The sequence below is a fragment of the Amyelois transitella genome, chromosome 2 (assembly GCF_032362555.1).
Source record: "Amyelois transitella isolate CPQ chromosome 2, ilAmyTran1.1, whole genome shotgun sequence".
Lineage (NCBI taxonomy): Eukaryota > Metazoa > Arthropoda > Insecta > Lepidoptera > Pyralidae > Amyelois > Amyelois transitella.
Window position 1 is genome coordinate 3163068 of NC_083505.1, and position 22420 is coordinate 3185487.

The window sequence follows — 22420 nt, forward strand, 5'->3', positions numbered from 1 at the left end:
AATTAATTTAGCATTACGAGTTAGGCATATATTTTATGGCATACTTTTTTAATAAGCATAATTATTGTTTCGGCTTATGTATTTTACCGTATTTTATTAAGCATAAAGTTCAAAAGTCGTAAGGAATTAATCATAATATTCATTCCTGATAGGTTAATAAATGCTGTAAATAGGTTTAGAATAGAATACATTTTGTTGTTAATATTTTTTTCTATGCGATTGAGTATTTCTTTCTTTTTTGTATGAAAATAATAAAAATATAAATAATAAAAATAAATTCCTAAAATATAATATACTAGCATGAAGGTGTGCGGGATTCCACGCAGAGAAAAAATCTGAAGAATAGAAAATCTAATTGTGACGGTAGTATTGTTGGGTTACTTTTGACCACCGCAAAGCGGAGTGAACGAAGCGAGCGGAGTGAGCGATTTGATTTAAAAAACAAGGATATTGTTGGTAGCCCCTCGCAATAAAAAAATAAAGGTTTAACAATCCCACTAGGTTAGTTCAACTATCTATGCATATCTTGTGACCACACAAAATAGAGCGAACGGAGCCAATAAAACGAGGTTAGGTTAAATCTTCTTCTTCCCTCTTCTTCTTCTTAGCCTTCTTCTATCAGAATTCTGATGTAGGCCTCCTTCATCTCCTTCCATTCTTCTCTATTTTGGGCAGTAAGAGTCCAATTGCTGCCCGCCACCTGCTTGATGTCGTCTTTCCATCTCATTTGTGGCCTTCCCCTGGGTCGCTTTTGGTCCCAAGGTCTCCAGTCTAGCAATCTTTTGCACCAAGATTCAGACTTCCTGGCAATATGACCAGCCCACTCCCACTTGAGCTTCGCAACTCTTCTGCCGACATCCGTGACTTTGCTGCGCCGTCTTAGGTCCTTATTAGTCACACGGTCCTTCAGACAGACGGTCGGGTTAAATATTTATGTTTAAATATATTTATGCTTTAAAATGTTATGCCTAAACATGATTATGCTTGGATATTTTATGCTTCAAATACGTAAACCGTTATGCGAATTAAAATTGTGTATAACTATTATTATGATAAATAAAAGTATGCCGTGTTGAATTATGACATAAAATTGTATGCATAAAATTAGGAAACCCTGATTAAGTGTATCACTACACTAAGTAAATTTTACAACATAGACATATGAAAGAAAATAGGTAATGTAATAAAAACACAAAAAATAATTGAAACGTGCTTCTTATATACATACGTATAATTATAACTACGTGTATTAAGGGTTAGACAGAATCAACAGACTTGAAAGGAAGACCACGTTTAGCTGTATGGCTCAATGATGGAATCGAGATTCAAATAGTGACAGGTTGCTATTCATCGCTTACAAGAAGAATTCCAAGTTCATAAACCTTTATAGTCCATGAGAAAGATATGGCATGGACACGTATTGCTTATTTTAAAAATATGCTGTCATTGGAACAGACGATCACAAACAAGAAGAAGAAAACGTCCGATTGCGAAAAAAGTTACTTTATTAAGAAATCAAAATACTGTGATAAACGACATCAATTTGACAAAATCCGTAAGTTATATAAATTATTGACATATTAAATCAGCTCTTTTCCTTAACAATTCTAGCCTTAACTCATGTTCTCTCGCGGCCATTCTTAGAGCGGCTATACTAGACGATCTGGCATCATCTTGAGATGGCAAGTTTTCCCTACCAGGGGAAATAGGTGGAGATATAGAAGCGGCAGGGGAGTGGGACGGTTCGTGGGTAAATCGGGAGTGTTCCGAGGATAATCTAGGAGGTTCGGCTGCGGCTATGTTGGCGAACAGAGAGTGGAAATGAGCGGGCGAGGCAGCGTATAGCGGAGCTCCGAAAAATGGCTGGCGCGCTAGATGAGGGAGGTATTGAGCGCCAAATAAAGGTGAGCTAGCGTACCTGAGGACATAATGCAGTATTAAATATGTTTATAAGTATATTGATAAACAAAGTAATACAATAAGAAGAAAAAATCAATCATGTTAATGTAATGTAATAAAACTGAAGAACAAAAAAATTTGTAAATTGGACATATTTTTTAATTCTTGGTGGAATGGAATATAGTTTTCGATACAGATGATGAATCTGCAGTTTTAAATTTTTCTTTCTATCTGTCTGTCTGAACGCGCATCACGCAAAATCCACTGGATCTATTTATTTTAAAATTGCTATGAAGGTGCTTCTCACCTTACATACCAGGGTAACATCTTGGATACATTTTATCAGGATAAAATGTATCCAAGATGTTATCAGGATAAAATGTATCCAAGATGTTACCCTGGTAACAAATCTGGTAAAACATGACAGCATGTTCCCGAAGGTCAATCAAAAAACAGATCTTTGGGTAAGTATTCGGAACTAGAAACTCCTAGACAAACGACTTTGTTAGTATTTTCCGTTTATGCCAGTATACAAAGTGGCGTTTTTTATCAACTACGAATAGGTTCAGGCGTTGAAAGTTATCCATGTGTTAGGCAGAGTATATACTGCGACACAATATATCCCAATAATTCTAAAAATACTAAAAGCCAGGAGGAAAAAGTGTCATTGAGTTAGATCACATAACACAATACTTGACCTCGGGTTAGCTTAGCTATGCCTATCCCAAATTTAGACGTGAGTGCGTAACAGACATGACTTTGGTATTTAAAATATAGTATTGATATGAAAAAAGATACACATTTAGGAAATAATTTAAATCTAATAAACATTTCTGCTTTATTAAATTGATAGAGTAAATGTTTTCTAAAGATCCAAAAAAAATTATGTAAAATTAATTGAATGATTACTCAATTATTCAATGGTAGACTGGAAGAGATCCCTAAATGGGATAATTTTGCCTTTGTATATTTTTTGTTACCAATTTACTGTATTTTTTTGTTCTTTCGTATGTAAGTACAATAAGTATATTACAAACAAACATAAAAATTTATTTCAAATCGCACGCAAACCAAAATATAAAAAAGGAATCCATGCTCATAATTCCATGCAAAGTTTGCAAGCTCAAAATTCACGATTTCATTCTCTTTAAGCTGTTTTTACAAGGCTTTATAGCATAATTAGCTGATGATTAAATCGGCAAATAAACAAATAAATTGAAATTATGTAAACATGCTGTGCACATTCTATGTGGTCCAAATCTAAAAGTATTTGACCGTACTTACTATATTTATTGTACAGTGAGCCACATATCACCATATCTATATTTTGTAGCCATCGTTTCACTTAACATTACTTACCCAAAAGATGCCAAAGCGCTATCAAAAGGTTTTCTTAGACCGAAGCCTAATTGCGACAGCGCGTGCGGCGGGGTATGCAGCGCAGCGGAGGTAGGCAGCGGCTGTGCTCCGCCGAGGTAGCCGCCGTACGGGTGCGCATGCGGCCCTACCTTTTCCTGTTTACGCCATTTCGCACGACGATTTTGGAACCATACCTTTTGACAAAAAAAATAAAAAGGTTTTATATACTGTTTCGGTTTAAAAAGGTTTCCTATATTCAGGAGTAAGTAAGACAAGATGGACCGACGGAACGACACTCGTCTGTCCTCCATAATTATGTTAACATGGTCTTGGAGTGTCTTAATATGTATCCTCGAGTTAGTTATTCAGTTGTATAATGTAAATATATTCCTAGTGTTAGTGTAATAAATGAATTAATACGGGACAAATTACACAGATTATTACAAATTAGACAGTTCGTTTCTCATCATGCCCTGGCCGGGATACGAACCCGGGACCTCCGGCGTCACAGACTAGCGCACTACCGCTACGCCACAGAGGCCGACAAATAAACAAATAAAGATGTGGTACATATATGTATATGAAGCTAGAAATAAATAAGCAGTAGGAACTAACAAAGTAATAATTCTTATTAATTAATGAATACCTAATATAGAAATAATAATGTGTAAAGGTATTAATAACGTAATCCTAATGGCACTAAAATGGTACAAAATGAATTATTCAACTCGGCATTTACTCAATGAAACTATATCGCGTGATCAATCAGGAACAACTACCATATCGGTTTTAATTGACATGCATTGATAAGATATAGGACTTGGGACAGCTGCACTGTACAAAACGTTTGATAACATTTTAAACAATTATTTTTCGTAAGGGTTAACTCCTAACGCAAATAATTAAGTTTTTATTTTAGCCATATTATTATTAAAAATTTTATTTAATATTTTATTTTCCATTTTAAACGTCAAAATACCTATACAGCATTATTTCAAAATGTACATAGGTAGGTACTTAGATATATATCAATTTAAAGTACTATTACTAATTCTGGTATATTAAAATTTTGCGCGCACGCACCGTAAAATTGATCATAATTCATTTTTACGAGTTTTTTGTGTTACACTTTGTCTGAATCTGATAATTTTAATAGATATATTTTTAAAGGATCATGAGTTTACAGTCAGTTTTATTCTATTTTTATGTTAATCAATTGATACTTGAAGATTATTTAAATTAAGAAATTATGTAATGCAATTTACAATATTTCGTTTAAGCTTTAATGAAAACGTCAACTTACTAGCCCGACAATGATAAAGTATTCATTAAAGTGCTTAAACCAATACGGGAATACCGGATTCTTTATTATGGAACCTTGCTTTAGTAGGGTGACCATAATTGTAGTGAAATGTATGACAGATACTAATTGATTTAATCATAAGAAGATCATCTGATTGATGTTAAAATTATAACTTTGTGTTCGATTTTATTTCTTCTTTTTTCTTTTGTTATAATGTGTCAGTTGGCATTTTTTTTTTAAATTGTATTTGTTTAAGTTAATACATACATTTAGTCACGTCTATATCCATTGTGGGGTAGACAGAGCTAAGAGTCTTAAAAAGCCTGAAAGCTTCGTTCGGCTTTAGACTTGATAGTGGAATGGAAATTCAAATAATGACCGGTTGCTAGCTCTTCGCCTACAAGGGGAATTCCAAGTTTAAATAAGTGTTTAAAGAGTATGGATCCGATACGATGTGATGTGGAGACATATTCTTCTAGCCTTCTCGTTATTGTCTTTGGTTTTTGCCGGTATTCCTAGGGGATGTTTAAGACGATGCGAAGGCTAGCAAGGTGTATATAGGTTAGGTTACTGTTGATTGTTGGCTCTGTCTACCCCGCAAGGAATATAGAAGTGATTATATGTATGTACGAAAATCTACCATGCATGGAAACACAAAAAGAAGTATGTTAATGAAAAACATACTTATCGACGTCGTAAAAACAAAAAAAAAATAGTCGAATGCGCATAGCAATAAGCTTGTCGCAACAGTTATTTCTGCGTCGAGAGTCGTCGAGGGCGGGAACTATACTGAGAAGGCTTCTAGCTTCTAGCTCTTCTGCTTCTAGGAAGGAAAATGCAAAGAACTTCTCGCTGAAATTCTTGCGAGAAGTCTCGCGAGAGTGTTGAGCGCCTATAAGAGATAAATAAAAGACGCTTTAGGTATGTAGTATAAGTCATAGCACAATATAAGTGTACTTCGTCCACTTGAACCAGATAAAAATATATACGGGACAAATTACACAGATTGAGTTAGCCTCGAAGTAAGTTCGAGACTTGTGTTGCGAGATACTAACTCAACGATATTTTATTTTATAATAAACACTTATACTTATAGATAAACATCCAAGACTCAGGCCAATCAGAAAAAGTTCTTTTCTCATCATGTCCTGGCTGGGATTCGAACCCAGGACCTCCGGTGTCAGATTGTTCAATATGATAGCGTTGTGTTAATTGTTATGATTGCTTAAATGATTCAACTATACAACTAGTTATGTGGTTGAATGATAACGTTCAATCAAACTGCTAGCTAGCTGTTTAATTGAACAGCTGTTTTAACCACTTAGCCACATCAGAACAGATAATTAGATAGTGTGAATATTCCCAAATATTACAGCAATATACAGCAATAGAGATCCATTGGAATGTGTTAAAAGGCCGGTTCCCACTGCGCGCATCGCAGTAAGATGTCATGTCGCGCGTCTGCGGGGGGCCTTAGTGCGACTTTTTACTGTTACCTCATTTGTATCGAGCCTTTTATTAATTTTCTCTTTTAATTACAACGTATTTAAAATGAGCATAGTGTTTCAATTCTACTAAAGATTTAGGTATGCCGTTTGACTATAAATTTTTTTATGTGCGTGAAGGTTGAAAGGCTAAGGTAACGAACGAATAAATTAGATTGTATACTTATAGTCCCTTAAGTTCTGAAATAAATTTTAATACGTCATTTTGTTGAAAAATACATACATACATACATAAATCACGCCTCTTTCCCGGAGGGGTAGGCAGAGACCACATCTTTCCACTTGCCCCGATCTCTGCATATTTGCTTTCGCTTCATCCACATTCATAACTCTCTTCATGCAAGCTCTTCGTTTTCGGGTTGAAAAATTTCGAAGAATTTTTTTTGACCCCGTTATTACGGTCCCGGGGAAGAACGGGGTTGATGGCACGACTGATTCAAATCGTCCCGGTGGTCTGCCCCGGTGACGGGACGGTTGGGAATCCAGCTCCCGTGGCATGGAACGGACGCCGTTTTTATCGGGCGAAAACTATTGCCGTCCTGCTTCACGTCATAAAAAAAAAGAGAAACAACAATAGTTTTTCGCGCGATAAAAAAAGGGGCAAACAACTTGACCGACTTTGATGATTTTATGACCTTTTTATAATGCTTCGAAAAACCAAGACAATTGCAAGGGCAAAAATTTTAACTCTTTTGATACTTACTTGTAGCCATTTACTTACCTGTAAACGTCGCGTAATACAATTTTAACCCAAGGTCGAAAAAAGAGCCAATAAAAGAAAGAATAGGACCACCCCTTCTCTTTCCCATGGATGTCGTAAAAGGCGACTAAGGGATAGGCTTATAAACTTGGGATTCTTCATTTCCTGTCACTATTTGAATATCAATTCTATCATTAAGCCAAAAATCTGAACGTGCCATATCAGTATTTTCAAGACTGTTGGCTCTGCCTACCCCGCAAGGGATGTAGACGTGACTATATGTAGGTATGTATCTAAATTACACCATAATATGACTAACCGTAGTCTGCATGATAATTTGAAAGACTTACCTGTATTCGTGCTTCTGTTAAACCGATTTTGAGTGCCAGCTCTTCCCTGTAACAAAACAATTAATTAAGCATATGTAGGTACACGGAACTATTACTATTAGTTATATATGGTACGTTGCTTTATGCAACAAATGAATGCAACTAACTTCGACCTCAACACAGAGATGTGTCACGGTATGTGTACCGTAAATATGTTTGGAATTGTCTTTATGTATGTTAAGGAGAAAACTATTTTCTTTTTATCTTTATCAAACATTTTATTTTATGAAAATAATAAAAAAAATTGTCTTAAACATTGCAAAATAAAATCTCCATAATTTTTTGTTTAGCTATAATACTCGTAACAACCCATAGGCCACACCGCTGGTTAGACTAGAAGTCTAGGTGCCCAAAATTCCCGTGGGATCGAAAACTAACAGGATTTGACTTCCCCGCAAGGGATATAGACGTGATTATATATGTGTATTCTCTAGTTTTTGACAATAATTAGTCTTTTAATAGAACTACGAGTATATACTTTTTGCTTTTTATGGGTCGGTCATTTCCACATTTCTATTATTATCATAGTCAACTCTCTTTAAACAATTTAATTGACGGCCTCTGTGGCGCAGTGGTAATACGCTTGTCTGTGACACCGGAGGTCCCGGTTTCGAATCCCGGTCAGATTATGATGAGAAACGAACTTTCTCTGATTGGTCTGGGTCTTGGATGTTTATCTATCTAAGTATTTATTGTAAAATATAGTATCGTTGAGATAGTATCTCGTAACACAAGTCTCGAACTTACTTCGAGGCTAACTCAATCTGTGTAATTTGTCCCGTATATATTTATTTATTTAATGTTACCTCGTAAAAACATCAGGATAATGGGTCCTTCCGAACGCTTTCTCCAGTTCGTCCAGTTGGTAACTCGTGAAGGTGGTTCGGTACCGTCTCTGCTTCCTACGAGGAATGTCTCCCTCGTCCAAGCTGCCAACAGGGTGTTCAGGATCAGGTGTCAATGGCAGGTCGGGAGTTGATGACGATCCGGATTCAGAGCTGCTCATTCTCCAAATGTCTGTGGGAATGATGATACATTTTTATAAAATCATTTTAAAAATCATTCAAAAGAAAATCAAGCATCAGCTTATTTTTTAGGCGATGGGCAAGTAACCTGACACTTCAACTTAATTTTAATTCTATAATAAATCTATTCAGTTTAATTTGGTCTTTGAGTGTTACTGTTCTGTCTTTGTTTACACACTTTGTCAAAAAATATACCACAAAACAGTCAAAATTTTGAAAAAAAAAAATAGTATTGTTATAAACAAGCTTTAACTCGCGGCCATTGTAATGTGAGAAGTACCTATCTATATTTTATTCTTTACAACAAATTAAACATTTAAGGAATACAAAGTTTTATAAAAAGTAGACTGATATGGATCAAATATTATGAGTTAGGTATAGCTTTGAAAAATATCATTAATTTTAATTACGTTGTTAAAGTTATAAGCCTAGAATTAATTTATCCACCTTTCCGATAAAAACTAACATCGACCTACCCATTAAATAAAGTCGATAAAGTAATACTTTAATAACTACATTCAAAACATAACTGAAGCCTAAGGTAATAATTATTACCTAACTCAATATTATCATTTTCTAGTCCATAAAATGGACATAGTCTAAGAAATAACAATTTTTCTTTAGATTGAAACCACGATATTATGACACGCCCCGCCAATCCGCCAGTTGCAATTAAGTAACTATTGTATCATTATTTTGCATCTTACTTATGCAATAGTACGTTGAAAACATAAGGATTTCCTTAGTAATTTCTTTTTTGTTTCCTATATTTTCCGTCGTTGATAGGCGAGTATACTCTTAATTTGATTTATGCACAGATAAAAGTTTCATTATTATCGAGAGTGTTGGTGGTCGAACGGTTAAGGTGCCCGGCTTAAATGTGCAAGTAATACCTACCTACGTTTTATGCACGCAAAAAGCAAAGGCAAGCCATAAAATGCATGACTTGTTTTTGTGTTGTTTTAACTATGTAAAAACGGAATTTAAAAAAATACTCAATTGTAACCACGCATTTTGAAAAAAGAATACGGACACTGTTTCACCCGCGTCAAACTATAAACTCGTAAATTTCCATTTCCGTACAAATTTCAGAAAATCATTCCTTAAGACCTTGATAACTGACATTTGTATGTATATAAACATAGGAAGCAGAATACTGATTTATAAAATTTGTAAGTTATTTATACAAATTAAATTATACTATACAAAAAAATCTTACTTTCAGTTGATTAATATTATATTTTATACCTATACCGATTCCCTGTCATACTATCAAAAAAATGTTCAAAGTAAAAGTTGAGGCGGCTTTCAATAAATAGGTAATGTTTGTATTTACCACACCATGGCTTTTAAGTCCATCTAAATTACATTGTAATTACAATGTAACCAAGGGTAAGCCATTAAAGGTGTAATTTTATTGATGTGTTGTGCAAAATTATGACAGTGCTAGGCTCACCTGCTGTTTGAAAAAATCTAAAAAATTTCTTTGAAAAGGTACTCGTATACGCGGATATATTGTTATCTAGATATAAACATATTATTATGCAAAAAATGCCGTGAGCCAATGAAATTCTTTTATACACGTAACGTTTTACAATATTTTTACATTTTATAAAATTATAATCTTAATTTGAAAATATGATGAATCCGTACTGTTTTACCTTACTGTTTAGACGTATATTGTAATTATTTATATATATTTAATCAAATTTAAATATCTCATAAGTTGTAAGGAGAGGAAGTTAGGCCTAACAAGCAATAATTTGCCATGTGGATTGCCTATTGCTACGATAAATCGTCATTTTAAATCGAATACGATATGACTATATATTTATTTTATAAGTTGTTTGTGTCCCATTCTATTTCTAATAATGTTTAAAAAGTCAGCCAGTATTCACGAGCACTATAAAAGTCTTCTTATTTTAAACCTTCTGATTTGTGCATCGTAATTAGCCTTAAAATGTTGGCACTGCGCCATTTCTCAGTAATACAAGAAACTGATAATTCCCACCCGTAAAACTGCAAAGTTAATTAATGTAAAAAGCAATATGATTACTTTTTAGATTATTTAATTGTACTTTCTCACGATTTCTGCGAAACTAGTAAGTATACGGTAAGATAACTCGCATAGAGCGCGAAGATATGTAAAAAGAACTTTGTAGGAATGATATTTAAAACGGTAAAGGATTTATTTATAGTCCCCGAAATATGAATGAAATACGTCGACGATAACCGATGACCGTCGACGATCATATATGGTCGCTAAGAATAATGATTGCCTAGTCTCAAGAATAGGACAAAATTAAAAAGTTATTTTGGGTGTATAATTGACATTTTCATTCAAGGACAGTAAGACTGTAAGGCCTCAAATTAAAAACTTATAATTTGCAACATAACTACGCGCTCTATAGAGAAAAAAAAATACTCTAAACCTAAGCTTCTCTTACCACACAACGGGTTGCATCGCAATGCGATATTTGCAAATCAAGTTGTGTGAATTTCATAATTTTCACATTATGAAACGCGAAATAAAAATATAGTTAACTTTATTTACGCAATAATTATTCTGGCCAGTATTAATTGTTCACTTTACCGAAATTGCATTGTTCTAATCACATTTTTGTTCCATTATTCTCTTACACCAATAAATTCATTTATGACTATATAATACTTGCAATATTCATCAGACAGCATCCAAACCATTTTATTTAACTGCAGATTGAATTGGAAACAAGTTAATTTATCCAGCAAAAGAACTAATTGTATTTTAGAGTTAATTATACGCCAAATTAGTTTTAGTAGGACTTAGTTAACTAATAAATCGCTGGTATGTAGACTAATTACAAACTTAATTTGTAATTTGCACTTTATAGGAGGATCTAATGAATCAACGATTGCTAATACACATTGTGCTGTTTTCCTACATATTTCTCGTCAACAGAAACTAGAAAATTAAAATAACTAAGTATATCAAAATAAACCTATACAGAACCACACTTTTAGATAAAGATGACATACACGATAAGGTGAGAAACTAATAATTCATTCTAATTAACATATAATTCTGCCCAAAAAAAAAAAAACAAATTATAGTTGTTCCACAGATTGAACAAGTTCTAAGATTTTTCTATTCTCCTTTTAAAAATCTTTTGCCCTTATCGTTCGACACTCAATTTAGTGAGCTAAACAGTTTTCGTGGTTCAGCTGTTTACGTCATGTTTGGTAGGTACCTATGAGCCGTGACGACACCTGCGCGCGCGCATCTGCTCTTTGTGAAAACCGCGTTAAACGCACTTTCTACTAATTGCTTCTCAATGGCCTATTCGATAAGCTTATTTGCAGTCTAGTTTAAAGTGTGAAGGTCCATAGTTTGATAACCAATGAGGTTACTGGCCGCTTTCAGGCTGCGTAAAAAAATCCAGTCATTCTCTTTAGGGCTGGAGCGTACCCTAAATTCTTCGATTTTATATGCGTTCTGCTTTGTCCGTCTACGACAGACAAGTAATTGATCATTTTAGTGCTCTAACTTAATGAGAGAAAGCTTAATAATTTATTTCAGAGGAAAAAAGGAACAGATGAATTGGGATAGTTTTACTTCTATGCTATTTGTGCTGCGCATTCAAGCTTGAAGTACTTAACTGCTTTTGTTATCTAAGACAAAGATTTGCCTTGATTTAAAAATGAACTAAAGAAAGATCGTAATTGTCAATCATACCGATAAAATTGTTTATGCATCGATACAAAAATAGGATATGTAATAGATTTTGCAAAAAATTGTATGAATTAAGTCACATTTATATTTAAAAGGGGGTTGAATCCTATACAATGTTATAATATGAGTTCTAACTTACACAAAACAATGTTTTATAGCAAGTTTGTTTGCTTGTTCGTTTTTTCTCTTATACAAACAGAACTAGCATTGTAATGGTTTGGCCGTTTATCTTTGAAAGAATTCCTTTGAACGTTCATAGAAATTGAATTCTAAAAGGTCGACAGTATATCTAAGTAACTTATATCTATGTCATGTTTTCTGACAAGAACATAGAACATTAATATTACGCCACAGAAACTCAGTTCAGTATTCAAGATTGTTCTGAAAAAGCTAAACTTAATTATATTCTAAAAGTCAATTTAAAGAATAGTGTTTACATAAACCGTTGAAAACTGTAAAAGAAAAAATAATTAAAATAGAGAAATTCTGAAAATTTCTTGACAAAAACTGAATTGCTATAGAAACCGCTTACCATTTCCTCTACGCAAATTGCAAAAACTCGGACAAATTAAATAAAGCAACCAAGAAGTGGATTTCAACGCTCCAGCGCTCTTACTGTGAATATTCGAATTTCAAATATTAGCCATTGATTGGTTCTGTCGAGCGGGTAATCGATACATTGTTAAACGAACTTTTTGCATCGAGTTAGCGGGACTAGCCGTCTCGGAAGCTGTTTCTTTGACTATGTTTTGCATAACCCGTGCTTCTATCAAGACCTTAATTTAAATCGAATTTATTTGCATCGATTATAACTTCGATTGAATACATTATAATATTATTTATGTTGGACTTGCCTGATGAAACTACTGTAATTACTTTTACCCGTTCATCATTTCTCTTATTTCTATACTTAATGTTATTTTCTACATTGTTATGTTTTCTTATGATCAATAAATATTAAATTTTACAGTTAGATATCATAGAAAGCTATAGTTTAATGAAAAGATAATTAGAGAGAAATTAGAATACAAGAACAATACAATTATCATGTCTATATATAGAGAGTCAGCAAAAGCAAAAAAATATGCGAATCCGGTAGACAATGTCGAATAACTAATTATTCAATTACGAGGCCAAGACACTCCAACGGTTGTATATTCTTTCAATTAATTCCCAAGCGATAAATTAACGCAAAGATCGCAATAATTTAATGCGTAAGTTATTGAACAGCGATGGGGAGTAAAAAGGTGTAGTACTGCGACAAAATATGTAAACTACAGAAGCTTTCATTATGGCTAAGGCCGTATGCTCCAATCATAATCACTTGGGCGGTAGTCCTGATTACATCCTTGCCCCTTTGGAGAGAGATCTAGATGTGCCTATGACTAAGATCCAGGATTGGGTGAGTCAAGTTTTACAGTCACCGACTCCCTTCTAATCTTAATTATTTATTAGATTATTTGCTGAGTAGATTTTACAAAGTGTAACCATTTTTACGTATGTAGATGACATAATTGTTTTAAGTAGATTCACAAAGCCGTTTAGCCATTAAGTTGTTACTAAGCGTCAAATAAAATAACATCTAAGTATACTAATATTATAAAGCTGAAGAATTTATTTCTTTGTTTCTGCGTTAAATAGACCATTTATCGAGGAAGGCTTTAGGCTATATAGCATCACGCTGCAACTATAAGGAGAATATAAAATTATTCATTCTTGAGGGCTTCAATGATGCCCAAAATAACTATTCCACGCGGACGAAGTCGCGGGCACAGCTAATTAGAAATATTATTTAATAAATACTTTTATTTTTTTTCTCCGAAAGTACTGTATGTATTCACAATCGACGCAATTTATTTCATGACACATGGCGCGTACTGCACAGCACTCAAACTAATGTACTTTTACCTGTAACGTCTTAGAAAGGAGCACATTACCACTGTGGTGTTTGAACTTGTGCCTTCTTTTGAGTCACGCTTTTCTTCTTTTGTTCTTCTTTTGTTCGGGAATTTTACGGTTCGACTAAGGCCGCTTTTATGGCCAAATACAGATTAAAAACGATTGTCAGTTTGGCATTAGTCGGAAATGGCAATAGGCCGATAGCGGATGACAGATCATGCGCACCACGTGCTTAGACCAGTTTAGTTTCTACGTTAGACAAAGAAGTTTGCTTTTGTAGTCAAAATTATCATCTTCCTCCTGGCTTTGTTCTGTGCTTTCTCTATTTTGTTCTCCAAGCAACATCGTCGATGCAAACAAACCCGTTTTAGCATTTTTAATCGCAATCAATTTACGGGAATTGACATTTTATGTCTATTTGTTAGCTTAACATGTTAGCTATCTAATAATTGAGTTTTGGGATAGTTTTTGAGTATGAGTTTGCAAGGTATTTTTTTTTAATTTGAAATAAAAAATACGGTCGAAGTGAGAGATTCCTCCTTTTTTAAAGTCGGTTAAAATTATTTTATATGAAGAATGAAAATGAATAAATATAATGAACTGAATTTACAATTCAGTGTGTTACTCACATATATAGATTTTGGAGAAAAATAAATAAATTTGAACAGAATACTATTCAGATGCAAGATTACTATACGAGCAACCTTTTAGCTTTTGTCCGCGACTCCGTCCGCGTGTATGTTCTTCAGCCCACTTCACATGTATGCAAAGTTTCATGTTAATAGTTTCAGTGGTATTCACGTGAAAGACAGGCAAACAAATTAACTTTCACATTTATAAAAACGTACTAATATAAAATTATGAAGCGATTATGGCAATTTTACATTTAAATATTATGACATTTTAGCTATTATAAAATTTGATGACGCTAAAACTTCAACAAGAAATATTAATGCTTCTTAATAATCTTGATAATACATATCGCTTATCGAACGTCGTGCATGGCGGAGGAATTAAATATTTAATAGGATTTGAACCCCGATACCGGTGGCGCCTGCTCAGGCATAAGCTGTTTTTTTTTAATTTGACTATAGTATAATCCTCCGTATTGAATGTAACTTTTTCTTAAAAATTTATCTTAAACATATTTATAACATTAATGTAATGTTTATTAATTAAACTTGGTATTCTACTGTTAGAGAATGCACTATTTGAGTCTCAATTTCATTAGTAAGACTTAGCGAGTACTGTTGACACTATCTGACCCGTAACAGAAAAAGACGTGATTATACGTATGTATGTAATTGAAACCAAATAATATATTTTTTCTGTTATTATATTACCCAGTTCTAATAATAGGTACCTACTCAAATTAAGACAATTTGAATATGTAATTTCTCCCAGTAAGTTTATTGATAGTTTAGTTCAAGTTGACATGTAAAAAACATCTTGAAACCATTGACATATATTAATGAAGATACCGTAAGCTTCAAACCCATAGAGAGTGATTAATTTAACATTACAATTATCAAAGTGCTTCTATAACTACCGTATGATGTTACCGTATTAAGATTATACTCTCCTTAATAATTATTTTTCACTAAGAACAAACAGTAGCATATAATAGAATTCAAAGATCATACATAATTTACAAGAGAGTATTACAACATTAATCAATGTCAAATTACTTATCTCAGATATTTGCACATGAATCGAGCAAAAAACATTGAAACAAGACGCGCTTTTGGCTTTGCTCGCGTGAAACAAAAATCCTCCTAATTTCCTTTCGCGTGGGAATAAATTTAAAATTACTAATCTCTAGACCCGGTTACTTAGTCAGTCAGTATTCTTATAAATTACTAGAAGACATCCGCGTAAAACGAAATATCACGATAATTCCCTATTCGGCGAAATTTTGGGAAATCCTTTCTTAGTACCTAGAACTTAATATATATAAAACCTTAACTCTAGACCTAAGAGTTTGGGCTGTGCGTAATTATGTTAGTCAATCCCCAATGTCTTCGTTTATATATTCATATAAATAAATAGAATAATATACCATTGGGTCTTCCGTTTTGCAATATGTTTATCGACGGCTCTAAGAATTAGGGGATTAAAGCTTTTTGTCCATTAGTAGAGGCTTAAGTGTTAATGGTGTTTCGGATTCTCCTTGGACTTCGAGATAAGGCATGTAAATGTTCGTCTCATCCTACCTTTGACTGATCCTGTCTGTTGTTCGATAAGAATAACTCAAATGCTTCATCTTTTAACCGTCTAGGTCAAAATTTTATCAGATTAGGTATGCCTGCTAATACTTCTCGGGTCTGCGGTTTTATCTTATTGTCCATTTCTTGCCAGAGCTCATTTGTCAGTTAATAACTCTTTAAAAAAACACTAGCTTTGACCTTCCGCGAGAAATGTTATCTATGGTCCTTCTCTGTACTCCACATTATATGCAAAATTTTATGCAAATCGGTTCATTGGTTTAACAGTGAAGCGTTTAACGTTAGGTACTCACTGAGCTGAGTTTAATTATTATTTTATGCACTTACGTTAATTTTAATTATGAACACATGGAATTCATCTATCTTTTTAGTGTCAATTTATGTATGAAGATATTCTATTTAAATCTAGTTCATCCAGAAACGTATCAGATTCAACACTGACTGGAAAAACAACCACCTACAAATATAAATATCACTGGACCTCAATATTAATGGTGGTTGTAACTTACACTCGTAAAACTATTTTCTTTGGCCACAGAATTAATAATAACTAGGTACTTATGGATGAAGCATATTGCCTGTATATGTCCACTAAATTGTTTTGATTGCACTAATTTTGTAATAAATACCTGTATTGTAAGGATAGTACACACTGCAATATTAAGTTCTTATTAAATAATCCAATGCAATTTACCAAATGAAAAAGAAAGCAACAAACATCGATTTAATATCAACGAATAAAAAATCATCAAGATGTGGATCAATTTTTCTATTGAAGCAGCAATCGCCGCTGGTAGCTCCGAGAAGCGTGTAATGAGAAACTAGAATGTTAATTAAGATCTAATTAACTCTAATACAATCAACAATGATGGTCGCGTTCCGGAGTCATCCGCAAGTCATCGTGAGGGTTCAAACACGGCCAATTTAGAAAGATACATGACCTCCCCAACTAATCTACAATAGCATCTCATTTCCGAAAGAGAAGAAATAATCAAAGTAGCTCTTTTAAATGGTAGCATTAATCGAATTGAGATCGGTAAACCCTTTAGTAAAAAATCGGTTAAAACTACTCCTTACCGAACCTATTGTGATGTGAGAACTCAATTTAGTGAACATTGTAGTGATATAGACGTGAGATCATCTGAAAGCGTAATAAAGATATCTTTCGTTCGCCAGTAATTATAAAACGATCTAGAGACGGAAAAGCTAGATTATAATCGGGAAACAAATTGCACTTTGTAACTACATAAACGTGTAAGAAAAAAAACCTCGTATGAAGTTACCTATTAAAACTGCTTCCGGAAATAATTCATCTTTTTCAAAATTTTTAACCTTTCTCTCATCGTTAAATTTAATTATTATTGATTATGTTAGGAAATGATTTATTTTCTCTTTTAGACTTTGCTTTTTAAACATTAAGTCTTCTAAGAACGTCTTAACCAAACCGTTGATTAAGACTTAAACAGTGGCTTAAATTTTGTTAAGTATTCAAAAACATATATAACTTTAGTGGTAGCTATCGGCTGTAGAATATTGTTCGTAAAAAAAAGAAATGTGCATGCCATTGTCACTATGTTTGACTTCAATACTTACCTAATTTTTACCAATCTTTTTTATAACCTAACCTAACGGTTTTTTTGTTGCGTTGTAGGCATAGGTTGTAGTAAGTTGTAATTGTTGTGGTAAACGTGTAACTGTGTAAACAGTGTCCTTCCTAATAACGGATAATTTTAAGTTAGACCACCGTTATAAATAACGGTTTTGAGGAATTCATTGTAAGTAAAAATACATAAGTAATTGATACAAAACGAAAGAAAAATTCCAAAAAATTGCAAACAAAAGGCGCCAAAGTGATTGAGATGCCAAATGTTGGAGCTGAATCAGCTGTAGCTGGTCCGCCATGTTGTTTATTTATCGCTTAAACAAGCGTCCGACGTTGTTTAATTTAACAAATATTTAAGACACTGTTTAAGAAAATGTTTCACTCTAAACATTAATTAATACGATTTTTCTTAAGTATAACGTCAAGTGTGTCTTAGAATTTAAGTAACGTTTATGAATAGGGCTGTATGTATGTAATTAGGAGACAGAAATTCTGATGAAAATGAGTAAGCGACCTCTAACTTTTCTTATACCACCAAAAAGCCCATATTTTATTGTTCCGAGTGTCTTCTAAGAAGGTATAAATACATCATAATAAACAAGTGTAGGAATTGTTATAAATCATGAGCCTAATTATGAGATAATTCATAAAGTGTAATACTAGCTCCCAGTTGGTGAGCCATTTTAATCATTTCACATTCATAATTTACCTATAACATGATACACATGGACACATGTGATCTAATTTGTGCTTCCTCAATACCTACTTGCTTCGTAAAAGTTATTATAAATACAAATGCCTGAATTGTAATTAACAATATATAAGTTAATACTTTTTTATCTAAGTTTCGGTGGAGAACTTAAAAAGTAGGTATGAAGCACATGTTCGGATCTTACCTCGGCCATGAAAGCCATACCATTACTAGCTGTTCCGGCAAACATTGTTTTGCCATACATACTTAAAATCACGCCTTTTTCCCGAAGGGATACGCGGGATATAATGTGATAAGTATAAAACGCACATAGAACAACAAATATTTATAGAAATTGAGAATGAAACCAAATAAAACACGGCTCGCTTAAGAGGCTCATAAAATCCAGATCAATAACATAAATACGCTATTGTTATCCGTCCTTACAGCATCTAACAACTTTTATAGAGCTCGAGATATGGAAATAACATTTAAAGCTGACCATAATACGGGCTATAAACAAAATTAACAACACAGAGACCCCCGCTGATTTCAATTTTGAACCTGACATCGGCCCTAATTCAATAAAGCAATAAAATTCACCTAATTATGCAAATGCCTTTGAAATATCAGGCATTATGCCTTTTTTGACTGGAAAAAATATGATGGGAGCCGTCAAATGAGATTGTAGGGTTTGATTAATGGAAGCCGGTTTGCAGGTTTATCAAATAACATCATTATTTTTATAGTTAATTATTGTATATAATTAGCCCCATTGCAGAGGCGTCAGATGGGAGCAACAAATTTAAATGTTACAATTATTATATTTAGTAAGTTGTTAATATTATTATTTTATAGGTTTTGCAATCGTTCGTTTTTTTTATTAAATACTTAGTTATTTATGTGTCTGAAATACGTCGTATCGTATATTTATACGAATTTACCATGCTGTTGCCATTTTTCTGAAGTTTTCCCGGTACAGCATGTTTTTAGCATTAAGCCTCATTCATTCATTCATACGCTAGTTAAAATAATAAAAAAATACTTCATCTAAGTTCTATGGCACAAGTCAGCTTACACTATAAAAAATAAAATAACTTACCAATTACAAATTTGAAGGGCAACTTCAGTCCGTTGTTAAAACCGTAACGGCACAACTGGTGCCAAACAACACTATCAACAACAACAGTGAGGTAGCACGACACGACAACAAAGCAAACTGTAAAACACCAACGCCTTCGAACAACTGTTGAGAAATAAATGACCCGACAACTCGCCCACGCACCGTTCGAAAAAGCATAACAAAAACAAGGTGGGCTAGGCCACTCCCCTGAGGCACGCCCGGCCAATGATAGCGCGGTGATACGACGATGTGAACGGGGGTGGGCCTGAATCACTTGATACGGGTCCCTACTTCGATACCACTAATTGACTTTATCAACAGACCGACATGCTGAACGAAATCACGATATATGAGTATGTCTGACGCGTCAAAAGCCTAACTGTGGTCCAATATAATTAAGTATGCCACGGGTTAATGGGCGATTTGGGCTAACGAGATATTATCCTACGTCAACGTTATCCTTTTAAGCACTTACATCCAATTTTAATAAACATTCTTGTCACATACGGTATAACATGAATAATGGACTAACATTGCTTTATTTTTACTGTTATTATTGGAAATAATAATACTATCTAAATAAACTACTAATAATAAATAAATACAATTTTTTTTTTCTTGGTCGCTTAATGTAATGATGTTTGTTGATCAAAAATTTTAAAACTCTTCAAAATGTTATTTTATTTTTGGTTTCAAATCATTCGGTTCCATAAAAATTCATCACAGTTCTGCGTGAGAGCCCACTAGGGAGTAGAGATGTATCACTCATTAATGATTCATCAAAAAAAAATAAGTTTAAGTATCCGTGAATTATGAAGAGTGATTAAATCATTTCAATACATTATTATTATTGTGACAACAGTGCTTATTTAAAAATTTAACACTGCTTAAATGCGTTACTTATTTACTATGATTTTTACTAATTAGTTTAAGGCTCATTGTAAGTGAATTTAATTCTTTATGAGTCAATAAAGATCTTTAAACCTATCATTAATACATCTTTAAATCATTTGATATCATAAGTATATCTTCTTTATAAATTTTCTGAATACTTATATTTTTAATCTGTACTTATCAATACATCTTACATGTTCATGAATCAAATGGATTGATTATTCATAAATCTACATCTTAAATTCGTATTTCGTAGGTTTTCATCTACAGAATGAAATCGGATGAGCTTTTTAGTTTGTTAGTAACATTACCTAAGTTTATCCCTTAACTACCATACCTACGTCTGAGGGATCCCAGAACAAAAAAAAAATGTTTTTGTTAAATATTAAGTAAATATATAAACTTGAATAAAAATTATGTTTGGTGCATTATTATTCTCTTCATTAAAAAAATAGGAACATGAAAATCAACAATATATTTTTTTTTAACTTCAATAATTGGCATTATCTCTTATTTACGGTTAACTTTCTAACTGTTCTAGAAAATTACATCCACAAAAAATATTTTAAGTAATAGGCAATTATTCTTATATTTTTTTTTTATAATTCATATAACAAGGAATTTAAAAAAAAATAAAAACTCTCAATAAAATAATTAATTCAACAAAATTGCAGACGCCAAATTTAGAGCTTTTCGCGACAATTAGAACAAATTTTATTTGAGCATTCAAGGCAAATGGACGCTTTGCATTCGAAACACATGTATTGTGTTTTGCGTTTCTTTTTGCATTCACAAGTAGAACAATTCTAACGACCTGATAATCTCTCTTCAGCAGTGCTGATGCATGGAACAGCAGCTGAAGGGGTCACGCTGATCTGGAGTATGCATTGTATGCTAACACGTATATCTCGTTGCAATTTCACGTGCCATATGCGGTCTTATTAGCTATTCAGCACGTTTCTTCAAAAACTTGAACCTGCATTCAATCTTTTGTCCTAGTGTCTGCACAGACAGGTCCCAAACATAGCAATTTGAGGCAAGAAATGTCAAGTAATCTGTACAATATTGCCAATGGCCACCTACGAAAGCGACGACTAATTCGAGCACCTTTGGTCTAGTAGATACACTCCAATTTTGGTTTGGTTATAAAATAATATGATCTCCGGTTTCTTCGTCACTTCGTTGACACCTGAAGAATGGTGCATGCTTGAAACAGTGATGACTGCCTCATTTTGTTTTGGCACATATGACACTCGGAATCAGACGCACAACTTTCTTCTGGGACGTGACTACCTAATTTCGACCGGCTCCACATCGCTGCATTCGTCATTTGGTATTTTTTCATCGTCTGATAAATTATTTTCCAACCACCGCTCAATTACAGCGTCCCTAAGAAACTATAACTAAAACTAAAAACAAATATACATAACAAAAAAAAATCACGTAACCTCCTAACAGGGGTCAGTCAGACCTACTCTGGTATTTAACTACTTACCTGAGACAAACGCGCACACTTCTAACCTTGACGAGCCGTTATGCGGTACTCAGGGGCGCAAGGAAAAGGTACAGGAATGTACGAGTCGATACAACACTCCGGCGCAAAAATATTCACAATAATAATATCAACAGGATCTGTGAGACGTATGGTAGGTGGTTAAGGGTTATTCTGGCAACACCGGCGATCCCCTTCTTTGTTAAAAAGACGATCTCTTGTGTAATTCAATGGCGAGCTTTCTCTCCCACAAACTAAAAAGAGATACTATCCTGCCTCGGCCGTTGAGGTAAAAACACGCTGTTGGCCGTTTTATTGACACCACGGGATGAGGAACACGTAGGAGTGGCGGGAGCCATTTCAAGCCATGCTGTTTAATTTATGCACAATAAATATTAGCAGGCATATATAAATTTATACCTAGTTATGTTAGTACAAGTATGTCCTTTGCTGACAGATTGTAATGTTCCTATCTCTTAGTCACCTTTTACGACATCCATGGGAAAAAGTTGGAATGGTCCTATTCCCAAATTCCGGGCATGACACAATAAACTGTCTAATGACGTTTCATATCTTTACAGTCATCACAGATAAAAGCTAA

At 33.7% G+C, this 22420-nt stretch overlaps 1 protein-coding gene across 1 annotated transcript; it reads right to left on the minus strand.

The window, feature by feature from the left end:
* Positions 1 to 1543: 1543 nt before the first annotated feature.
* Positions 1544 to 19532, minus strand: LOC106142971 (homeobox protein aristaless). The gene is made up of 5 exons (XM_013344932.2): positions 19413 to 19532; positions 7962 to 8172; positions 7117 to 7162; positions 3259 to 3452; positions 1544 to 1918 (listed from the first exon to the last, which is right to left on the minus strand). Exons 2-5 carry the CDS (start codon positions 8159 to 8161, stop codon positions 1570 to 1572), a joined length of 789 nt encoding a protein of 262 aa, XP_013200386.1. The 5' UTR covers positions 8162 to 8172; positions 19413 to 19532; the 3' UTR covers positions 1544 to 1569.
* Between the last annotated feature and the right edge of the window lie 2888 nt (positions 19533 to 22420).

Excerpts from the sequence above, each read along its gene's own strand:
- LOC106142971 (XM_013344932.2), bottom strand. The coding sequence starts at position 8,161 with ATGAGCAGCTCTGAATCCGGATCGTCATCAACTCCCGACCTGCCATTG. Across the intron at positions 7,163-7,961 it reads TATCCTGATGTTTTTACGAG|GGAAGAGCTGGCACTCAAAA; the intron begins GTAACATTAAAT and ends GTTTTGTTACAG. Across the intron at positions 1,919-3,258 it reads AGCGCTTTGGCATCTTTTGG|GTACGCTAGCTCACCTTTAT; the intron begins GTAAGTAATGTT and ends TTATGTCCTCAG.